Source organism: Dermacentor silvarum, chromosome 11 (genome assembly GCF_013339745.2).
Source record: "Dermacentor silvarum isolate Dsil-2018 chromosome 11, BIME_Dsil_1.4, whole genome shotgun sequence".
In the NCBI taxonomy this organism is placed as follows: Eukaryota; Metazoa; Arthropoda; class Arachnida; order Ixodida; family Ixodidae; genus Dermacentor; species Dermacentor silvarum.
The window spans coordinates 74,868,678-74,892,526 of NC_051164.1; the positions used below are offsets into that span (position 1 = coordinate 74,868,678).

Here is a 23,849-nt window from a genome sequence, read left to right on the forward strand (position 1 = left end):
AGGGAAAAAAACAACAAAAGTATGCGTTTACTGTTTATTGTTTTTTATTTTTTATTCGAGCTCGGCATTTCGTGTTTTCGGCCGAACGAGTAAAGTCGTGGAGTAATTTCCGAATATGTTTCCGAAACAGCGTTCTGATATTCAAGTTCGCATATTATGAAAATGCGCGAGCTGTCAGCTGGACACATGTTGGCGGAATACGGGCTTTTACAGCGGAAATTGCGAAAATTCAGTTGTATTGCAGCATGTTATAAGGCAGTGATACAATGTCTGATGACGAAATTTACACTTGCGTACCCTGTCAAAAAACACCCATCCAGGTTCGCTTCCCCGATAAACTCTAGCGCCCATGCACAGGTTGCTTTGTTGCCCCGTGAAGCCAACTTTTGAAGCGACCTTGGTCGTATATATAAATGCAGCTGTCGACCCGTCCAATGGTGACAAGTCATGGGCTCTCTTCTGCGCCGTCCACAGCTTTCAGGTGCCACGAGCGGTACATGAACTTCCCTGCTCAACGCGATAACAACTCTGGTCATGCGTGTGAGCAATTTCCCGAGAACTCTCGAAGAGAGTTGTATATATGGGCGCCAAGCAATACATCACCAGTCGTTCCAGAGACGAAAAAGGAATGGCCCTAGCTCGCTCCCTGCTCTTGACACATTTGGCTTTCTTCGTTGACGCAACGACAGCACTCGCGGGTCAGTCGTTGATCTACTGTCCACTGCCACCGCAACAGGAAGAGTGCCGCCTACGCTCTCCAGTCAGTCGTTGATGTACTGTCCACTGCCACCGCAACAGGAAGAGTGCCGCCTATGCTCTCCAGTCAGTCGTTGATCTACTGTCCACTGCCACCGCAACAGGAAGAGTGCCGCCTATGCTCTCCAGCAGCATGTCTGCCATGCTCGCATCTACAAAGATGGGTGGTTTGATGCGGGCTGCCACGTAGAATAGTTTTCGCACCACGAGCGGCAGAACCACGGTATCAGCCCACGCTGACCAGCAGCGGGGCTTTTCGAGTTTACGACGTGAAGTCTGCAGGATATTGGGAGTAACACGACCTCTTCTCGCTAAGGAATGCAATTATAAAAGCCTGAACCACATGATCACGCTTTCACACTATTGAGACGAGAAAGAAAGGAAGCACTGTTTCGCCGCAACCGCCAGGTTCGAAGAAGTGTGACACGCGCAGCGGCATATCACGTCGATGAGTTCAGGCGTGCAGTTCTTGCACCACAAGCAACTGCCAAGCTAACAACGCCATGGCTCGAAACAGGAAAGGACAAGTTCTGTCGGCTCATACCGAAGAAAAGCGAATCATGACGCTTTTGACTTTTCCTTGTCTCACCGCCGACGCCGGGAGGGCACGCAGGTCAACCCTCGTTCGACTGTCCGCCGTCACCACCGCCGCAACAGAAGAGGGCCGCGTATGCCCGCCGGTAGTCCCGGCTCATGGCCACGTAAACGAGCGGGTTGATGCAGGGTGCCGCGTAGAACAGACCCTGCACAACGAGCGGCGGTGTCTGGTTGAGTCCGACGCTGATCAACAGCGGCAGGTAGCAGATGCAGAAGGAACACAGGATGGCGCCCAGCACCCCGAGAAGCTGACGCTCTCGACCACGGCCCGCGCAGATCGAGTTTGAGCGCGTCGGCTGCATCGGCTCCCGGCTCAGGTCTGGAGCGCTGGTCGAAGGCTGCATCGCTATAGACCTGCAAACGTGCGCGCCGGAAAAATATTCCGCTGTCAGCTCATAGAATATGATACCCACTACAATTCTCGAAGCCCTCCGTGCACTCTTAAAAAGTCTCAGTTTCGCCCGAAAGGCGAAGCATCGATTGCGATAGCAAATTTGTGGACAACTATACGAAGTAAGGATAGTATAGTTTTATCGGCCGCATAAACTTGTAAACATAGGCATGCTAACTCAGTGAACGAGCATGGTATCACAGCGCACAGCGTGGTGTCACATCTCACTCAATGACTGCGGAAACTCGCTGTCGAAACGCTAGAGCGAGGAAGTGCAGCAGCAGCATCGAGCAAATTGACCTTCGTGCTGCGTCTCGCATCAACGCAAACTAAGCTGCGAAAACACAGCGCACGGCGGACTGTGTCCCCGACGCAGATGGCTTTCAAATTACAGCGGCCGTGCCATATGCGCAGCAGCCGCCGGAGTAGAACGCCCCACCCTACCCTCCCCCCAGAGCATTGCGCGCGATGGAAGACGGCGCGCTTCCTCCCCGCTTCTCTCCCTTGCGTGCGCGGGATTGAGCCGCGATCGCCGGTTCACCCTCGCACGCTTTCACTCGCACACACAGCATACGGTGCGCGGCGACGATTTGATCGCTGTTGGACTTTGTACGGAACCTCACGGCGACGACGACAGCAGAAATGCGCCTGGAGTGTCCATATAAAACTGCTATCGCAATAAAAAGTTCGCACCCTTTGGAGCTTATCTTGTCCCGCAACAATAATCATATGCCTTGCTTGCGTTTAGTTTCTTGAAAACTCTGCACACACTACTTTTCTGTCGATAATGCTATGTCACGCTGACGGCGCGCATGCCGTTCGTGACCTGGAAGTACCGGGTGCATATATATATATAGCACTAAAGAAAGTAAATGTGGACAAGATAGATGGCGATTATTCTTGTTGGACAAGTACCAAAGGGTGCAACCTTTTTAAAGGGTGTACCACACTTCTAAACTCAATTGAGTGTAATGCCGTACAGAACGCTTATGACACACCTTTACTTCCGGCGCTAATTTCGTTCTAGGGCATAACTCTTGCGAAAACCTCGGTGTTGCACCTTTAACTGATCCAAGAGTGTACTAACGGCACATTTTTACACTATATGCCTTATTAATATGTAGGAGTATCTTTGTTTGCTAATGCAATAACACTGATGGTAGTTACATAATTTCTGCGAACATCTGTATCGAGATCGTCCTAAATTAACAATTGCGTATTAACCAGCACCCGAACACTTGTGGGAATGTGGGCAGGTGACAGTAAAGTTGCGCCAAACACGCAAGTGCTTAACCCGAGTTCGGTGCCCTCCAAAGCATGGCTATAAATACCGATTCGGTAGCTGCTGCCAGTGGTCTTCTGCATGATGTTGGTTGTCAAATGTCGTACGTTGTTACTGTATTATAAACTTGGCCACTGCACAATTAAGCCTTGATATTTGACCGAACCAGCTCGAAAGACGCGATTCAGCGAGTGGCAAGCAAACACACAGCGCTTACTTCCGAATGAATTTATTGGCACCAGTTGACCCGTTTAGTTGAAGCCGCTGCGCATGGTTTCAATGCTTCCTTTTTTCCAGTGGACAGTCACTTATCAAGTCACGGGAAGATTTATTAACACTCAGGCAGATTTAACAGAACAGGAGCCCCTTGATAAAAACTGGAAATGGTAAAAAATAAACAATAACAAGAAATAATAAGTAGCTCAAAAAGGAACATCGTCAAAATGTAAAGCTAACAATGAAAAAAAAAAAAACTTTTCGTTGTTCTCGTTGTTGTCGTTGTTTCTGAGCAGCTAAGCAGAACGTCGCAAGGTGTCGTCCCCAGAGGTGCTGCTCGTAGTCTCTTTTCAATTCGGGTCAGGTTTATATATTTAGCATATTGTTGTATCTCCGGCTGGCACATGCGGAGCGACCTTCAGCCAAAGTAAGCACAACGACGTCAGCCGAACGAAAGCCGCTTTGTTCGATAAGTGGCAGAAATATATACAACTAAGGGTTACCCGTGGCGCCCTTCAGTATCATGTAACATATAGCTAAACAACTACATAATTGAAAGGAATGTGGGCTTTTATAAGCTGAACTGTTCTGACTAGGACCACGATCCCCTACAAGGCCTCATTGTATAGGGAACAGCGCGAAAGACGGGACTAGCAAGTGGCAAGCACATGCGCAGAGTGCTTACTCCCCAATTGTTGTCAGAGCTTTGTACACGTTTAATTGTTTGCCACTCGCTTATCCCGTCTCGCGCGTATGTTTGCGTATACCATCAACGACGTTGCCTTATATCAACGTATACTAGCTCGGATTCAGGCCTCACTGCCCTACAAGGCAATATTCAAGGTCGTGTCTCTGGTATTTCATAAAGGGTGAGCGATAGGGATATAAGGAAGGCAGGGATGTTAACTAGTCAAGAGTCCGGTTGGCTACCCTACGCTGGGGGAAGAGAAAGAAGGGAGATAGATATATATAGACGTACACGGACAGTACTATAGTCAAAGGCGCTCGTACAATCCAGACGTTCTCAGAAAACCCGTAGGTGCCTTCACTGCCTTCTGAGCCAATGATCGGTGGGGACGGTGTTCTGGTATAGTCTGTTCACTCAGCTAGAGGACGATCATCTAGTTTCCCGAATGCGTTGAACATAGATTGCCTCTCTGCTTCAAACTAGTAGAATGATCACGGGGTGTAATGCTCTCGTCCAGCAAGTACGTCGAGCAGCCATGGCCAGTGGAGTCCTGGAATGAGGACACCACCCACTCGTCCTCAAGATCAACGATCTCGATGGTCTAAATAAATGTTTCTCTCTCTCTCTCTCTCTCTCTCTCTACTCACTGCAACGTTCCCAGGTGCGAGGTGAGTCTTCGGCGCGAGTGCCGCAGCGCCATGAAGAGCCGTGGATAGCAGGCGGCGAAGAGCAGCAGCGGCAGCAGCGCCGATCCCAGGTATAGCACGGGCCGGTACACGAGGCTGGGCATCACCGTACAGCTCTCGAGCCGCTCGTCCCAGCCCAGGCTGGCGCCGGGCACCGACAGCGCCGCGGGTAGCAGCAGCCCCGCCGGTAGGACCCAGCAGAGAGCCGCCAGCAGGAGGCAGCTGCCGGGGCTGAAGATCCGGGCGTAGGACCTCGGCCGCACCACGCTCGTGTACCGGTTGAGCGTGATGAGCTGGATGCTGGCCAGCGAGCTGCCCACGGCGACGTGGCGCATCAGGGCGGCCGCGATGCAGAGGCGATCACCGTGCGACCAACCGCCTGCTCGCACACGAGGGTCGAAGGTCGATAATGCAAAATAAAAAAAGATGGATATGCAATAAGTACGCAACAGTTGAACAGAGCACATAAAATTGCAGGAACCAGTTACTGTTCGGTTTGCTACACTGCACAGGGATTCAGGGGTGAAGGAAGACGGAGAGAGAGAGAGAAAAAAAAAGTTCACCGACGATTACGCGATACACCCTAATGCGAAATTTGAGCGCAGCTCTAAACGTGTTTTCATTTCGCGATGTATTGGCTGGCGCGGACAATCTGTCTCGTGCGGCACTTGCAAACGGAACGAAATGTGGCGCAACAGCCTCGTTCATCGGGAGATCGCGAGAGCGCGATTCCCAGCAGCCGCCGCAGACAGACAGACCTCCGCTCATGCAGTGCTTTGTTTCAATATATGGTATCGTTGGACGCACTCGCCGCATGCCATCGGTGAACAGACGACGGCGTGCTACTCTGGCACCATGTCGTAGTGGTCGTCGCGTTGTCTTCGAATAGCGCAACACCGCTTTTAAAAGCCATGCAGTGTGAAAAGCCGGTCACAATCGACGTTCCAAAAGAACTCTATTCCGAATGCGGATAGTTATCCGGATAATCAAGCACGATGGGGAGCAAGTGGCAAGCACACCCACAGAGTGCTAGCTTACTCCCCATTAATTGAAAGTCGGAGCTCTGTACATGTTTAATTGTTTGCCACTCGCTTATCCCGTCTTCTGCGTATGTTGCGTATGTTTGCTTATCCCTTCAACGATTTCGCCTCATAGAAACTAGCTCGGATTCAGTATACAAGGTCGCGTCTCTGGTATTTCATAAACGGTGAGGCGGTATTTCATAACGGTATTTCATAAACGGTAATGGACGAAACTCGCATACGTGATCGTGAGGAATAGCTGAATATATTGTGTATCGGTAACACGGCGGCAAATATTTAGTGGCGCGAGCATCGAGTGACACTCTTGTTTCTTGCGCAGCCTCCTGAGACGACCGGGAGGTGAACCGGAAAAAAAAAAAAAAAAAAGGGAAGGAACATCATCGGTACACGGTTCAACAGCCTGGACAGAGCCGAGCCTCGATCCTTCATTATACTAATATGGTAGAAGCAGAGTAGGCTGGCCGAGTTTCATTGGTTTTTTTTATGAAGTTCTCGGATCGACCCACTCACGAATACCGACGCACCACATTCGACAAAATCAACAAACTGCACCTGTATGCTGTGTATATGGTGCCTCGATCATCATGATTATTATTTGTTATTAAAACGTACATGTATATATATATATATATATATATATATATATATATATATATATACGCAACGCCTTTGTCACGACTTCAAGCAAGTATTGCGTTCCATGGGACACACGATGTTCCATGGAGCGGTATGTGTTCCATCGGACAGTGTCAACGCAGTTTTTGATTGTGTACGATAGTGGTCCATATATATATATATATATATATATATATATATAACAGGAAAGGGAAATCGAGGAGCAGGCTGGTAACTGCCGCCGGAAGGGGCACAACGCCTGCCTACTCTTCAGAAAGGAGGAAACAGGAACATAGAAATTGAAGATGGGAAAAAGGGCACTCGTGCGGATCCCACGCAGACTGTGACAGAAACTCCCAAAGCTCGGGGGAACTCCTCGGCACGTGCAACTAGAAAGCCCGTTCATCCAGCACCTTCGGAATAACCACGTAGCGGCTTAACATAGCTTTAAACTTGTAAACTTTGTGCTTTACACTAAGCGTTAGACTTAGAAACAGCTTTATGACTACATGAACAAAGCAGGCGAGCAGACAAGGTCCTCTTCCGATTTCGTGTCGTAGCAGGCTCGGGCGCCTCAGTGCGCTTGAGCGAAATGCGATTTCGCGGAACTAAACGGGGCATCCGTAATTGTCTCGTCAGCTGCATCTAGCGATACTGAAGAATTTATATTCTATATGTCTACCGGCTGTTGCTGATTTAAATGGCCTTTTCTTCTTTTTTTAAAAATTTCCTTCTGATCGGCTATGGTCTTCCGCATCTTTTCGTCCATGCTGTGTGCCGCGCAAGTCCTCGGATGACTAACAAGTGACCCATCTCTCGTTACAGGTCCGCAATCTTGGCCTTCGCATCCGGCACACGGGGAGGGGTAATATATTCCTACACGCGCCAGTACGTCACAGACTATCTTGCCTGTGTTGTTCCCAATGGGACGTTTAGACCCGATCCTCCTGTGGCATACCGTGTTCAATATTTTGCCACTGTCTTGCGCCGACAGCTTCCAGATGCGGTAAGGGAACTTCGCCGCACCGCCTTGCGCCACCTCGACTGTATCGCATACCTTCGACAAATATACTGCGACCGTTGGTCAGATGACTAACAAGTGGCCCGTTTATCGTTTCAGGTACCCAACATATGTCTTCGCATCCGGCGCGCGCGTGCGACGCTAAGTCATGTGCGCACGCATACGTACCGAACTGTCTGGACTGCCTTCCTGGGATCTTAGATAACATCCACTACAGATCCTACTGCGGCAGACCTTGTACCCTCAAACTCTATCTTCGGACTGCTACATCCCGAAGGTTTCTTTCTGTAGCAAAAGTATACTTCGCTGGCACGCCCTGTGCCTGCTGTCTCGACTTCACGCAAGTATTGCGTTCTACATGGGACTGTGTGTAGATGGAAAAACTGCTGTTGTACCGTCCTTAGGACAGTGCTACCGCTGTTCTTGATTGTGTACGATGGTGGTCCAAATGCCCCCTTTCTTACAGTGGTGATCAGATGGGGCCCGAATTTTGCTGAAATTCATGCGTTAAAATTCATGCTTTCATCGGACAATGCTACCATCACATACGCCTGTCTGTTCTGCTGTTTGTTTCACAAAGTAATGCACACATTCTAATAACTCTAGTTATTCAGAGCAAAAGCACGCGGTTTGCGACGGCTAACAAGATGACTTTCTCGAAAAACATTGGTGGAATTTTTCGAGACCAGGGCCACATCGGGTGCAATACAAGGATTCATTTTGGCCGATTCGATTCGTTGCTCATCGTCCACCGTTCACGTTCCGGCTGAACCTGGTCTTAAGTGGTACTCAACCAATGCTAAAAGGTGCTGCGTCTTCGCCTGGTTGAGTACTGAGATGATAACTGCTATATTTTCGGTATACCAACGTTGCAATTAATAGCGCACAACTGATCCAGCTAGTCGGTATTGAAACATCGCCTCGTGTCCTTTTGTTCCAGTCTCACCACGCGGGACCCAAAATTTAATTTTGTCTATTAAAGTTTCTCTCTCTCGCCGTTAAAACGTTCGCGCTATCGCGCAAGATGAGACGTTGTAATGCTATTTAATTAACTGGAAAATGAACCATAGTTTCTCTGGCTAAGCCTCTTTACCGAACCAGCGGCTCCTCAGCCACTCTTCGGCTGCGCCCGCCCCAGTAGCGAAGAGAACACAACAATGCACCGAGGAGAATCGAGCAGCAATCAGCTGCGCGATCGTTGTCGTTCGTGTCCCGCCGGGGCGTTCTCAGAACCCAGGTCTCATCCATCCACCGCCGCGGCGACTTGCATGGGGGTCCTGTTTTTTTCCCGAGAAACGGTGACAAAGCAGGGGGTGCTGGGGACACGTCGAAGAATGGCGGCAAAAGCGGGGGTGGGGGAGGGGGGCAGATGGAGGGGGGACTGTACGCGTGCGGGGCACTGGTCGACGGTCTCTCTGTCTCGTCTTGTGTATGCCAACCCGTTAAAATTTTTCAATAGCCGCGTGAAAGAATTGTGGAAGTGCGCGGATACTTCGGACCCCCACCTCGCCCAACACAAGCACATAGACTTGAGTGCCGTGCCGTATTCAGGGGTCACCGACCTCTCCGTTGGTACGGCGACCCAAACAGGCTGCCAAAGAGGTGGCCACTGTGCCTTGTTTGAAACCCACGAAGTTTGAAAACCGCGAAGGCATCAGTCGCGAAACGGGCTTTCTTCAAACGAATGATACCGCCGGATATCTTCGAAGCACACGTTTCTCGCCCGTACAATTAATGATCACACTTAGCAAATATGAAGGTTGAGAAACGCAACTTATTTCAATTTGATACTAAAGTCGTCTCGCAGCGCCAGACCGGGCGTCATCGACGTTATCGTGACGCCATGACACACAGCAACAGTTGCTGACGTTGTGTAGAAACATAGCTACAGGGTATGATGACGAGCCGAAACTGGTTCGTATAGAAACAAGTATCATGATAAGTTAGGGCGCTCTGGCGCTTGGCAATATTCTTTACAAGGTGTAGATGGTTCGTACCTCCATTTAACGTCAATGATAAGCCGGAAATACGTCAGCACACCCAGACTCCTTTAGACTCTGGTACACGGATACGCTTAAGGTTGCTTTGCGCCAGTAAAAGACGCCAGCTTCGTCCTCTTCTCTGACATATTAGTATGCATGAAAGCGCTGCAAATTCTGCATGCAAAAAAAAAAAATGGAGGGAGGGGGGGGGGGGGGGGGGACGAGGTACCACGAGGCTTTTCTTCAAGTTCACAAACTGTCATTGTTTAGATGCAAGCGAGGTCCATTATATATGAATGTCACTTCGTACAAACCCGTCGCTCACGCATAACAAAAACAAGTCGCGCATTGTAATGTATCCGTATCTTCGTCAGAGTCGACATCTCACTGCACAGATTTCAACTCTCCTAGCATTTGTTTTAGCAGAAATGTTTGCAGGGATCTACATGTGCGTCGTGGTCTCCACCGCACCGACCTTGCGTAGGACTTCGCAGAAATGAAGCCGCACTACATTAATTACCGCATCCGCACGGGATCCGCGCTAGCTCGATCCCTCGTGCCGGTGCAAGACAGGACGTCATTAGAGAGCTTTAGACTACAGGACACCGGTGCCTTGCGTATCCATGAACTCAAGCGGCTTCGGCGCGCGAGACCTCTTGCGTAACCCCCAAAATTAAAAAATTATCTGTTGTCGTACACGTGCATTGCTAAGCTCTTGGCGACATCAGTAATTACTTGTTGGAGTGCCCTGAACATGACACAGAGCGTAAACGTTAGTAGGTGGATTAACTAGCGTAGAACGTCAGGAGATGGAATTTCATTAAATCGAAGTTCGTTATATCGAGGTTTGACTATACAACCGTGTAGCACTGACATAGTGACGTATGGACGCCGCGTACGCTTCGGTGCATAAAAAGTGTCGTTGCGAATCCGTGCACATATCGCCTCAACGCCATGTTCCTGTTAGTTTTGCTTCAAGCGCAGGGTATGCGGTTTATTGTTTTTATTGTATTTTCTTTCGTCTTCCTGTCAAACGACAAAAAAATCGAAAGCAAGTGAGCTCTGCATTTCCGACCTGTTCGCGCGGAAATTTGCATCGATACTTTCATATTCGCATGCCAAAGTTTACGATATAAGGTTGCGCGTGGCATACATGTCTTCACTTCTAGTTTCGAACTACATTTTTACCTAAACAAGAAATGCATCGCCTGTCAGGCGACCCACAAACTCGTTTCGAAAGGTATATACGAAGGCGGGAACCTGGCTTCCTTTTGCGCGTGAATGTATATAAGGGATAATTATTTGTGCCTACAGATTTGGCTCTGAGCATTGCACCCTTTGTCAAAAGATTGTCGAAGTGCGCTCTGCGCATGTCTCCGAACCGTGGTATCGCATTTCAGCGGAGAGCACATATTGCTTCCATTCAAGCATGGGTTCTCAACGTTTTTAGCATGTAGTTGATACGAATTCCACGTTCCAGTGGAACACGTTTTCCTAAAATAATTGTCATCAGTAATCTACAGATAGCGTTCTCCGTGCGCAGTTTCTAGAAACATTGTTTATGCTTTTACCAAAATGCCGATTTTTAGCTTTGTGCCTGTTCTGATAGTTGATTCCTGTTGATGGCTAATTCCACGTTGTAGCGAAAAACGTTTGCCTAAACTAAATTCAATCAATCGTGTAGAGATAGCGTTCTCTACATGCGCAGTTTCTAGACCGAACATTGTTTATGCTTTTACCAACATGGCGTATTTAGCTTTGCGCCTGTTTTATAGTGGATGGCTGCTGATGCCAATTCCACGTTCTGGTGAAAGACGCTTGCCTAAACTAATTTCCATTCACAGCCTGTAGAGATTGCTTTTTTTTTTTCTTGAGCGAGGTTCATGCTAATTGTTATACCGACACGTGAAACAACCGCACCTTACTCGATCCCTTCTCTCTCGGCACAGATTGAGAACCCCTGCGCGTTACGGCAAAGCGCCAGTGATATGTGCTTCGCTTTTAGGCTGGTTGTGCGTATACGCGTGGGAACGTCATGACGTTATAGAAGACGCGCGGTCAGTGCCCTTGTCTCTGCAGTGTAAATAAAACGGTTTGCCAGCGCGGAAACCGTGGGATCGCACCTCCCTGCCGGGCATCCGGCGTCGTAGACTAATGAGTTTTCCGCGCACGCAATCCGTGTATTCTAATGAGGCGGTCGCGCCGCGGTCACCGTGCCGCCAAGCTAAACGAGTAATTCCGATAGCCGAATTTCACGGATCGAGGAACCATACGGTACACGTTCGTATATGTGCACACAAGATGGTTATCGGTGACCAAGTTTTGCCGCGTGCGGTGGTCCCGCTCCGACTCGTTCGAGAAGGTCGACGTGCACAAATCAGCGCAGAATTTTACTTTCCCGCGCTAATAAATACGCGTTCGCGCGGGAAAATACGTTGGCATCCCTGCTGGGCTTCATTGAACATAACAAACTATATACGGGACAGCGCATGGTTAACTCATTTTATGCCGCAGAGCAAACTTTCTGGTTAAAGAAATATATACAGTTGAACCCAGATGTATCGAACCTACATATAACGAATTATTGTCTATAACGAACAGCAATGAAAAATCCTTGAAAATTGTTCCATACAATTTTTATTTTATGTATCGAAATACCTATATATCGAACTTTTTTGTAATAACCTTCAGATTCGATATATCCGGGTGCAACTGTTATATGCATTCAATGATGTTACTTCGAGGTGTGTTGCTGCAATATATACGTAGAATAACCGCGGACCTTTGGATGCCGCGATTGGAGTATGATATGTTATCAACGGTGTTTTGCTGATATGCTGTTCTATACTATAGAAATCGACGTAGCAGTCTTGAACATGTGCATATTAGCAGCTAATCTGCGCCGACTTGGTTAGCTTATAAGCCGCGTTCACCTGCATACAAGCTGTTTTAGAGCCGGTGCTGACAACTCGTAGCCGCATCCGTTAAACCGCTTGCCAAGTCACGCATTCACAGCGCAGAGCACGAAACTCATTACGTTTCTTGGCAAAGCTTTCTCTCGCGGGTCTCGCACGTCTGGTATCAGCGCACACCACATTTATTGATAATTAACTCACACCCGAGAAACCTTTGCCAACGGGCTGCGGACACATGCTCCTTGTATAAGGCTTGAAGCAGCTGTGTCGTTTGGTTCGGCTTCAGGGCATATATTAGCCAGTAAGGAAATCTATTGCGTATATAATAAGCGTAGCGTGCAAACATGCAGTGGCCTTGCCGGCAGTACTCTCTCTCCGGAAAGGCTACTGCGTCCATGACTAAATGAACGGGGTGACACAATGCCTGAGAAACACAGCCCCGATGCCAGCAACTTCGTCGCCGTTGGCTGGCTCGTTCTGTGAGAATGAGAGCCCGACAAGTTTCTCGTAGCCTGTCTGAACCCGTGCTCTCAAATCGGCTTGCAAATCCGTGTAAGCAGAGACCCGGGCATTTGTAAGGATAAGGGGTTAGGAGAAATGAAAAAAAAAAAAGGGGGGGGGGGGGTAAGCTTGCTTTTCACAACCCTTTGTTTTGCTGTGGTTGGGAACAAAGCATCGTCTATTCTATAGCGACTTCAGTTTTGTTGTCTCCGTAACAGACACGCATCCCGGCCCTAGCTATCAGGGCTGCAGTACGCGCGCAAGCGCCATTGAAACGTTCCGTATGCAAAAGCGTAATTTCGTATCTTTACCGTACTTATCAAACGGCAAAGATACGGAATTAATCTGTCTAATCCGTGTAATTACTGTTGACCGCTTTGGAAGTACGGGATATGCATGCGGAATATTTTCGCGCTCGGTTCTCTCGCACGATTTTACGACGCAAGTGACAAGCCCGAGAATTTGAAACAAACACAGAAAACGAAAAGGAAAAAAAAAAATAACGAGTGATTGTTGTAAACCGTTTCGTTTGTCATGAATAAATGTGAAAAAGCACGTGACAGAGCGACCGATCGATGGAAGACATCTCACCGTAATAGAAGACAGCCGAATCCAGCGGTCCGTTGAACAGACTGAATGCCAGGTCTGCCAGGGACAGGTTGACCAGGAAGCAACTGGTCGCGCGGCCGCGCAGTCGTGCGTCTCGGAGCAAGGCCCAAGCCGTGGCCAGGTTCACCACACTGCCCAGCACGGACAGGAAGGCCAGCAAAGAAAATTGCACCGGGTTCGCTGGCGCAGTCATGTCCAACCTTTGCACTTGCACCGTGGGAGTTCAACGCCATTGAACCTCAGCTTGCGCCATTTTGATTTCTCTGTCGACGGGTAGGCCCTTTCGGCCTCCGGGGATGTGTTTGTTGGCTGCAGCGCTACTCGATCCGTTCGGCAGTTTGCAAAAGCTTCTTGGATTGCCGTGACGTCACGTTGTGGGGCTGTAACAAGCTCCAACTCTTCACCAAGTGCCCAAAAGTTCCAAATCCAGAGTTGGATGTCACGTATGCGGGAGGAGATGCGAGAAGGTGTTTAATTAAAACGAACGTGGAGATGCTGCCAGGAGGGTTAGTCGAAGCTATACCTTCGTAGCCTGCGGCTTGTTTGGTCGTGCTGAATGACTTGAAGTTTCATTTCTCCTTTTTGCAAGGTCACGTGGGGCACTAGTCTTTGCCACAGAAGCTATAGGGGTTTCTTCTAATATACTTGCAGTTATGCCGTATACAGCCTTCTCCGATTCCTTATAGCTGCATTTCTCAGCTATTTCCACGCTCCGTTTGCGTAGTCGAGTGGCATACGAGACGTTTCACAAAGTCTTGTCATGCGCGATCAGCTTCTGTGCGGTTTCGAACTTCGCGATGTTTCCCTAACTGGGTGCCCGTCGATCTCGCGCGTTCGTTCCGGCGGTGGAATCGACCCCCTGGAAACAGCGTTGGCGCAGCGCCGCCTCTTTCGACATGCAGCATCGCGCGCTGCAGGAACGTCGTCGTCGGGCGGCGGTGGGACCCAGGCACGCTTCCTGGGACGTCTGTGTGTGTGCGTGTGTCACGTAAGGAGATCGCGGTGGCCGGATGCTCGCGAGTTCTGGCCGATTACGTTCACCCCGTGTGTGACGTGGTGTCGCCGGCGCGATACCACGGCGTCCGCTTCCCGTGGAAGGCGGCCGACGCGGGCCACAAAGCCTGGAGAAAGCGCGCGGCTTCGACTCCGTCGCGAGCGTCGGTCGATCCGTGCTCCGAGCCGCCGCGCGGTCGCCGAAGGTGTGGCGCCAGATGAGTGTGCTCTCGCGTATATAGAACTCGGAAGCAGCACATATTGGGAAGGGCACATCACCTTTTACGTGGAACGTTGTGTTCGTTTTATAACGAGGTCTGTGTGTGTCTCGAAGAATGACTGCGGCGCGGCGGAAGACAAAAAGAGCGATAAGTGTGTCGAACGGAGATGTAACGCGGCTTCTCTCTCTTGTTTTTTTCCCGTTTCACGCAGTTATGTGTGTAAATCTTAACAGCAACCACGTAGGACGCGTCTCTGACGTATACGCTGGGCGTGGCGTCGCCTCGCGACATTTAGACTGTACTACAATAATCGGGTTGCGATTCCTGCCCAAGTCTGTATACACCACGACTGATGCCTTGACGGAGGGGTAGGTGCACGCTATACAGGAAAGTGGGTGGCGCTGACGCCAGGCGACTTCGAGCAAAAAATGCCTTCGGAAGTATACGTTGCCTCAATATAGTCTCTATCCATGGTTACCATAGCGTCAAAAGTTGGTGTACGGGACACGCAGCAGGAGCAAAAAAAAAAAAAAAAAAGAGAAAAAAAAAGGGGGGTGGGGGGGGAGAGAAGAAAAAGAAAATGACAGGAGAGCGCACGTGTATACGGCAACATGAAATGCCTTTCGCCGAAAGTCGTAGAGAGCACAGCTATGTATCGCACGTATTGCTAATACCAGGAGAAAGTGAGCCGAGTGCATCAATTGATGACGTAGACGTGAGGACAACGTAATGTGGTGATGCCATGGTCGATAGAGCATGCGCTCGATATCACCAACAGCGGGATCGCGAGCGTGACACTTTGAACCTTCTTGAGAAACGCCTACTATCGGTGAGCAAAGTACCTGAACCTATACCGTGGGTGCTCTTCGCGACTTCTTAGTGGACAGCGATCTTATGAAATGTCTCCGAGTGCCAGATCAGTGTTATTTCACCTATTAACTTCCTCATTCCACTTAAGTGTATGTGGAAGTTTAGATGCGGGATTCTCGCTACGTGATGCAGTGACTGCACCAAATAACTGGGCTGTGCTTTCGGTGTTGATGCCTTTGATGACATTATACTTCATGGTCGTGACTTGTGTTAAAAATGTATATATTTCGGGGTTTCGCGTGCCAAAACCACGTTATTATTATGAGGCCCGCGATAGTGGCGGACTCCGGATTAATTTTCGCCACTGGCATTCTTTAACGTGCACCAAATGCACGGTACACGGTCTTTTTTTTTTTGCTTTTTTTTTCACTGGTGTTTTTTGCAGGAGGCATCGAAATGCGGCCGCCGTGGTCGGGATTCGATCCCGCGTCCTCGGGCTTAGCAGCGCAACGCCGAAGCCACTGCACTACCATGGCGGGTATGACTTGTGTTTACAGTGCGTGGAGTGTTTGATTAATTATATTGTTACTTCATTTCGCTTTCTTTTTTTCCAAAGTAGTGTTTGATACTTTGGCATAGCTGGTCCTATAGAGACACCTATATTCCCATTTTTATTATTACCTACCTCCCCATTTCATTTATTCGTCAATAAATAAGTCGAGAGGTTTGGACGGAATCCTATGTGGCCGACCGGGTTACATTTTTAATAATTTACTCTAGTAGGCTATCGTGCGAGTACTTTTTTACCCCTTTCTCTTTGTTGTTGTCGTCGTTGTTTTTGTTATTGTTTGTATGAGCGAAGTTATACAAACAGCAACCTGTTCTCTTTCAAAAAGGCTGCCTTGCAGTTACTTAAGGTGGCTGTTTTGACAGAGTACCTACATCTCGCAATAGCATTAGCGAAACTGATAACCGTCTCAGTGGGATCAGTTTCCTCATCCCAACGTATAGGGTCGAGAACTATGCGCTCCAGCAAGCGTGCACGATATCTGAACGCGGCACAAGGAAAAAAAAAAAAAAAAAAAAAAAAAAAAAAAAAAAAAAAAAACCATCTCAACAAACAGTGTCGACTGTTCGAAACACGCCGGCATTACCCGTTGTGTTTGACGTAGCGCTATCTTAATCCTACTTTAAACCTCCTAATCTGGCAACTGAAAGCTTTTAAAGAAATCTCAGATGTCTTAACATGCGTGCGCGCTGTATATTAAATGAAACAACGTCCTAAATTTGTGCACAGATCCTTTACCCTGTAGCACTTTGAATGCATAAGCAAACACACAGTAAAATATACCCCCCCCCCCCCCCCCCCCCCCCGTTTTTTCGCACTCTTCATGTATCCCTCGCCTGCGCTGGGGAAAACGCTCACTAAAAGACAAAGACCACCCCTGTGCACGAAGATGCGAGCGAGTTACAGCAGGCTTTCACAGAAACGCCCGTGGTGCTCTTCGAGAAAGGGATCAATATGAAAACGGCTCTCCGTGCTCAGAATTTAAGGAGTCCCAGCCGATGTGCCGACGTGGATTACAGGCCTTACTTTCAACAGCGTGCGTAGATAACGATAAGAAGTATATATACGTGTTTCGTCTACCCAGAGCAACGCCCGGTGCAAATGCTCGACTCGCACACGTATATACCGTCGGTCTGCAAACGAGGCCGTGTAATCTTGGGATCTCCCGAGCGCTGGCATGCATGCATGCTGCACTAAAGAGACGGACAGCAAAGACGGAACTTGCTTCGACGGGTGTTGCAGGGCTTGTCCGCGTGCGTCGCGATTCGTTTACCTTTGTCGATTCGCCGAATCTTTCTTTCACTTGTGTGGTCGCTGACTACCTCCTCTCACAAAGGAGAAGAAAAAAATTAAAAATGTCGCCGCATTCGTTCGCCTATTTACGCGGCCGTGGTCATACCGCGGTGCCAGTCGGCTCGCGTGGGGGGAAATTATCTCGCGCAGACGATTCGTCCGAGGCGGTACAGACGTGCAGACACCGCCCGATACGTGCATCGCAGTAAAGCGACAATGTCACTTGCATGCAGCGTATTTTCGTCGCTGCGTCGACGTTTGTATTTGGCGCCATTTGATGTCCGCGCTTCAATCGGGGCTCAATAGACCGATTTCGCGACGAGTTTCGCTATAACCACCACTGCCGCAAAGCGCGTCGTTAGTATAGTATAGTCATATAGCGGGCTGAGCGTTAACTCATGCTAGGAACCATGTTGCGTTCGTGTACCATAAGTCCTCTTTGTCCTCGAATTCGAGAGGCAGGGAGGCAATGCATGGATGGATGCAATAAACCGTATTGTGACAACCAGGCGCGTGTTGGCCTAAGTGGGTGGCCTCCTTAATCCCCCAAAAATATGGCTCTCTGCCGACAGCCTGGTCTTGTTCACCAGCCGAAGCTGGTCCTCAAGTGCAGCAACCTTCAGAAGACCAGCGGGAAGCTCAGCTGACGTCCCAGGGAGGAGTGAATAAAAATCACCGCCCCTTCCACTCCGTGAGGATGGTGGAACAGCGAGGCTGTGAACGGCGCTACTTGCGGGGGATGGGACGCGTCGGCGTCCACGGGCGACGGCGTTCCTAGCGCGTTCCTCACGCTTTTCTACGACGTTCCCAGACAAGAGTCCTTGACCAAAGCTCCGTATATAAGCTAAGCGCGAACTCCTCTGACACCGCACTCCTTCGTTGACCTACTTTTTTCGTACACCGCCATGGGTTGGCGCGCCTCGCACTCACCCCCTCCAACGCTACTATTGGACGGCGCGACTTGCGCCAACCCCCCTCCCTGTTCTCCGTTTTATCTGCCCTCTCACAGCATTCTCACAGGCTTGAGCTCTTCTTTTCCTCTCCTCTCCCGCTTGGTCACGTGGGTTTTAGCGAACCGACGACGGCACAGGGTCCGCAGAAACAACTTAGTTGTAAAAAACATATTCTACAATATGAGCAGGATTGATGAAGTGTACCGCCCGATTTCTTCCTAAAATTGTCTGAAAAAAAAAACAAACAAACTACAATGGCATTCTCATCTGCCATGTTTCCTATAGAACCCAAGTACAGCAGGAAAACGTCGAGGACTGTGCTGTCACCGTGTTTCCTGCAGGCCCGCTGCGCATGCGTTGTGTACGTGGTGAAATCGGTCTCGGATGTGACTTTCAGACGGAGACCACTGTAAGTTCAGGTGATAACTTTTGAAAACGCGATTGTGACCCTCAGTACAGAGCGTGCCTCGAAATAAGTATAGACGCGTTGCGGAAACGAGAGAGACTCGCGCCATGCGGTTGCGATTTAAGACGAGTGACCTAGCCAGTTTCCTTTGGTGCGCTATGAAAAAAAAAAAAAAAACATTATTGTGGTTTTCGGAGCTGCAAAAAACCACTGCAGTGGCCCAGCTGTTGCGCGGTGTTTTACTAATGAGCGCAATGTCGCAAGTTCGACACCCGACACGTGTATACCTCAGTACGATCTACCTCAGTACGATGGCGCGCGTTCATGAAGTATAAGATATCGGTGTACGTTAAATTAATCCGCAACTTTACTTTATGGCGTCTCTTATAGAGCCGTTGGTGTCATCTGACGCGTAAAGAACCTAGAATATCATTGTTACTGTCGTTTCAGACTACTAGTAGAATAAGAAAGATACACAGACGCAGGTGCTTGTTCAAAGATTAAAAGTGTATAGGTTTCGAAAGCACTTTCCGATACCCTCAATGCAAGCGGTATACACCGAAACGTACATTTTGTTTTCCTTTAAAAGACATCGACATTAACGCGACCAACAGTTTGCCTGGATTTGTAGGTGATCGTCCGTGTTCGTTAACGACGCAGGCAGGAAAGGTTAGACCATGGAAGGTTTACGCTTATATACGATTACGTCTGGTCATCACGGGCGAGCGCCCCCTCTTTCCCAAATGAACCCCGCGCCCCCTCGCTCTAATCGATCCCTTATAGTGGCGAGGCGTCGGCTCCGCACTAAACACCCTTAATTCCTACCCGCGGGCCACCCCGAAGAACGACGCTCGGCTGGCCGTACGTGTAATCATCGTGCATGCAAATCATGGCCACGTGCGTCGACTTGCAGGGTTTCCCGACGAACGCTGTGATTTCTGACACGCAACGGCCGTCGTCCCCTTCGTCGTCCATTCTCGAAACTACTTCCTTCCGTTGGACCATTGCTTCGATTCGCCCCCCTCTATTCGATAATGGCTTTGATGGAAGCTGTGTATAGGGCAGCGTTGCGCGTGCATATCGACGAGGTCGAACACGGGAGTCCATCTGTGGAGCCTCACATACCGCTCCACATAAAAAAACCGTGTTTTAGAGCTGGCTAGACGACGCGAATGACACTCCGCACGCGCGCTATATACGTACGAAAACACGTACGCAAAAGCTATACTTACGAAGCCTCGTTGTGTTCCTCTGCTTTTAAGAACAGCAGGGGCCTGATTCAGAAAGCTTTGCGTTCGTAAGTGTTATTTGTCATTGGGTGGCCGGCTTCTCCAATGATAAGTTCGACTACAGGATTGGCTGGAATGTATACATATAAGAGAAGGAGATGGAAGGGGATCAACATTATACACTACCACGTCCAGGCGTTGTGTGTACATTGTGCAGGCCAAGACAGTTTATCGGAAACAAACGTACGAATGAAAATAATGACGTTTCAGTAAAGCGTGTCACATACATTGCGAATACTTGTTATTGGACCTTTGCTGCAAATCTGAAAAGTGTGCGAAGTGTTTTAGTGACATGATTGTTGCAAATGAAACGTCTGGCCGGGTCTTATATAGCGCGCGGTGCCAGTACGTCGTCTTGCAGAGGGTTCACTTCTTTCATGGTTTCTGAATATATTTTACATCAGGCATATATATATATATATATATATATATATATATATATTAAGTGGCACTGGATATGGTTTCTTTCAAAGTGTAATGGGACATGACATATTTGATTTTCTCGTACCTCACGTTCCTGCAGAGAATTCACGCATGGAGCCCACATTTCGTAAACCTGACAAAACTCACTGAAGCACTTTCAAAAATTTATTGAACTCCAGTAAGCTTCAGTTCTGCTCCAGTAAGCTTTTAATTATTCTGAGGATACAAGAAATGCGGCGGAACTAAATTTAGATGAACGGAATTAATTGGCGCGTTAAAGGGCTACACTGATTCAATTTATTGCATCATGCAGTAACAAACAATTTTATCCTTTCTCGCAATGTTGCAAATGAAAATAAATTTTCTGGTCACTAATTGCTTCATTCACTTGATACTTGGCCAATCCACCATTGTGAAATTGAGCCACGAGACGAGAGCAATACGAACATTCAAACATTCAAGCCTTCGAACGAGCGTATACCGTGCTAACGCGTCAATACGCCAGCCTTTCTATTGCAATATTTGTTATGCTTATCACTGTGATTTCATGCCAGACATCTCTCTCTCTCCGCCACCAGTGTTGTGGCGGAATCGAAGGATGTCTGCTATTCCTGGACAGCGTCGTTCGAACCGCCGTCGGGGCGGTCTGCATGTCCTCAAGCACAGTACATGCTCGGCGAAGTTTAAGAACGGTACATATATATACATGGAGGCAAAAGAACTCTCTAAGCGTATACGTATAGATGCTCGCGGTGTAGGGCAGAGTCGACGCATCCGTTATACATCAGTCACAGCAGGGGCCTCCACTCTGCACTAGACTACGTCTCTCGATCCCCTCTTTGTCCGCGAGACCTATCGCCCACCAAAACCCCGTCTTGAGAAAGGAACGTACGAGGACTTTCTTCGTCACCTTCTGTTGTGCTGTGATAAGGTTGAGGTGCCTCGATACCATATACTGGCAACACGCCTAGCTGAACCGCTCTTCTCTTCGCCCAAAAATATTTCCCCCGCTTAATACAATCCATTACGCGACCCACGCGTTCTGCCCGCGCCGAATCCCTTTCCTTCCGGTTCGCCGAGAACTGAACTACACACACTCAACCGGCTACATCCTCAAAGCTCACAAATCACGGCCGGGCGCGCGTGTGCCCACGAGTGCGCGCATCTTTCCGATGACCTCCCTTGTCGTGGTATGTCAGAGTGCAGCCCTCCCATCGCGTCACCGATGTCTCAAACTTATCCCACCACCCCCGCCGCCCTTCGCTTTGCTCCCCCACTCCTCCCTTCGGGAGCAGCAACTATCCTGGACCCTCTCGGGTGGCACGTGCCAAGTTGAAAGTATATTGACAAGTCCCTCTTGTATGGAGTCTCTTATCAGTTCCTGACTTTTTAAGTTCACGTGCGCGTGGCTCGGAGCAGGCCTCGGACCGTCGATGCGCGAGCATCAGATCCCCGAGGCCTCCCCGCTTGGCGTCCGCCCTCTCTCTCCCCCTCGATCGGAGACGTATTGCCGTTGAAGCTGCATCTCGCGAGGCCTGCGCGGCGGGCGCCAGTCAGATATACGTATACGGGGCTCGCTGTCAACCGGACCACCCGCGTGGGGGGGCGGCGCAACAGCAACGGCCGCGCGTTGTTTTCGTTTCGTTTATATTTGTCTCTTTCTTTCTTTTTGTCTCATTTCTTTTCTTTCACTCTGCTTCGCTTTCTTCCTTCTCTCGATAACGAGGAAGCCTCGGGCCCCTGAGGAGAAACGTAGCACGACGTCCCTCGAGCTTCGTGTGTATAAACGCGCTTGAGTTCGGTGCAGTGACGTTCGCCAGCGTGGACCTGTTTGCGCTCCGCGCGCGATAAAAAAAGAAACAACAAACAGACCAAAAAAAAAAAAAAAAAGAACAACGTGTGCCCCGTTTTTTTTTTTTTTTTTTTTTTTTTTTTTGCTTCCCGCCACAACGTGTATACAGCCAAACCCGCGTCATTTCGACAACTACATTACGGCGTAACTTCCCCGTTTTCTTTTCGCGGACACTAATATTGGAACGCGACAATTGGGGCTGGAGACTGTCGTTGTTTTAAGCGATGGCCATACATTGTATAACTTCGTCCCTCGGCAGCTCCAGCCGTTGGAAGGCGATACATGAGCGCTGTCAACGCGCTTTTTTTATTATTTTTTTTTCGCGGATTTGCGTGCGAATGGTGTTATTCTTAGTGATGAGGGCGAGGCCGTAAGCTTTTTTTTGACACACATCTCCAGTTCGTTTTCCCCACCAGCGATTCATGTGCAGTAGAGCTGTAGCCACACGGAGCATATATCCTGGCGCCGGCAGGCGTCGGCCCGTTCACATAGCGCGGCGCGAAGAGAAGTATTTCAGTTCGAAATGTGCTTTCCCTGATTACCGCGATGAAAGCGGGAAGCCCCGTGGTACTCGTTTTGGCTGTGAAAGCATCACTGTTATCGAGCGATGTAAAAAACAAAAAATCACGCGTCATTACACTGCTGTGAAGGTGGAAATTACCAACGATCGAAGCAGTTTAGCGCACGACATAGAGGTGACACAGAATTTAGATCGAGGGTATGAGCAAATTTTATTTCTCTTGAGTGGCTACGGCGTTCATCCCGAAGAAAGACACACGCGCGTACACACACTTTTATTTAGATCGGCGGTCTTGATCGGCGGCATACATTCGCGTGGAAGACTACCGCCACCTCGGGGAGCCGGAGGAAACTAGACACGTTCGACGGGACCGCCACCCCGGAAGAGCGGAAGGCAACTAGGCACGCAAGCGCTTGGAACGACGACAAAGAGAGGGTGGTGGAGTTTTTGCACACGAAGATTTGCACACGGAACCCCAGCCATAAACAGCTTCGCTGCAAAACGGACGCGCCGGCGCCGGGAGACGAAGCGCCGACAATGAGCTCCGTGAGAATCACAAAGACGAGAAGGTCTGAGCGGGGCTTGGCTTTCAAGAACAAAAGTGGTGCACTGCTATACGGCTCCATCGCGGTGCTTCAAACGTCGACGACAGATTACACATTGCGTTACACAAAGTACACTACCAACATCCGTACCGCTCGCTTTCAAAGTTGTCACCCCGACGGTTACAGCCTACACGGCAAAATAGGTGCTCTTTAATCGTGCGGATTGCAAAAGAACTATCCACTCATGTACCGCGTTCTATAAAGACATATCGGCAGATCCAACGCAATGTTGGAAGTAAGATGATGCAAAGCTTGTTTAAGTTAGCAAGATATAGCAGTGATTATGGCTGACACCACCTGCGCGGCCTCGCCGCTAGTAGCTGTTTTCTCTCTCTGCCGCGAAAGATATGTAAATACATTTACGGCTTGTGTCACAATGGCGCATACCCATTCTGGGCGATTGGCAAGGAGTTCCCGGGAGGATATCCAGGGGTACGAGTTTGTTTTTTTGGGCACGTATACAAAGTGGCACATACCCAGAGGCACATATCAAGTTGCCTGAATTGTTGTCTACCATGCGAGGAAACAACGACAAACCTCGGTGAAGAGGCAAATATATTGTGACGTCTCGGTTGGAACGACGTTTATTAGGCCCGGGAGCTCGTCAGCGAACC

General features: G+C 49.2%; 1 protein-coding gene across 1 annotated transcript; it reads right to left on the bottom strand.

The window, feature by feature from the left end:
* Window positions 1-1,370: 1,370 nt before the first annotated feature.
* LOC119432951 (G-protein coupled receptor moody) lies at window positions 1,371-14,277 on the bottom strand. The gene is made up of 3 exons (XM_037700095.2): window positions 13,285-14,277; window positions 4,578-4,995; window positions 1,371-1,707 (listed from the first exon to the last, which is right to left on the bottom strand). The coding sequence occupies exons 1-3, from the start codon at window positions 13,493-13,495 to the stop codon at window positions 1,371-1,373; spliced, it is 966 nt and encodes a 321-aa protein (XP_037556023.1). The 5' UTR covers window positions 13,496-14,277.
* Window positions 14,278-23,849: the final 9,572 nt, after the last annotated feature.

Bases quoted from the DNA above. Each gene is read 5' to 3' on its own strand.
- LOC119432951 (XM_037700095.2), bottom strand. From the start codon at position 13,495: ATGACTGCGCCAGCGAACCCGGTGCAATTTTCTTTGCTGGCCTTCCTG. The intron at 4,996-13,284 runs GTGAGATGTCTT...GTGTGCGAGCAG, and splicing joins TTCGGCTGTCTTCTATTACG to GCGGTTGGTCGCACGGTGAT. The intron at 1,708-4,577 runs GTGAGTAGAGAG...GCACGTTTGCAG, and splicing joins TCGCACCTGGGAACGTTGCA to GTCTATAGCGATGCAGCCTT.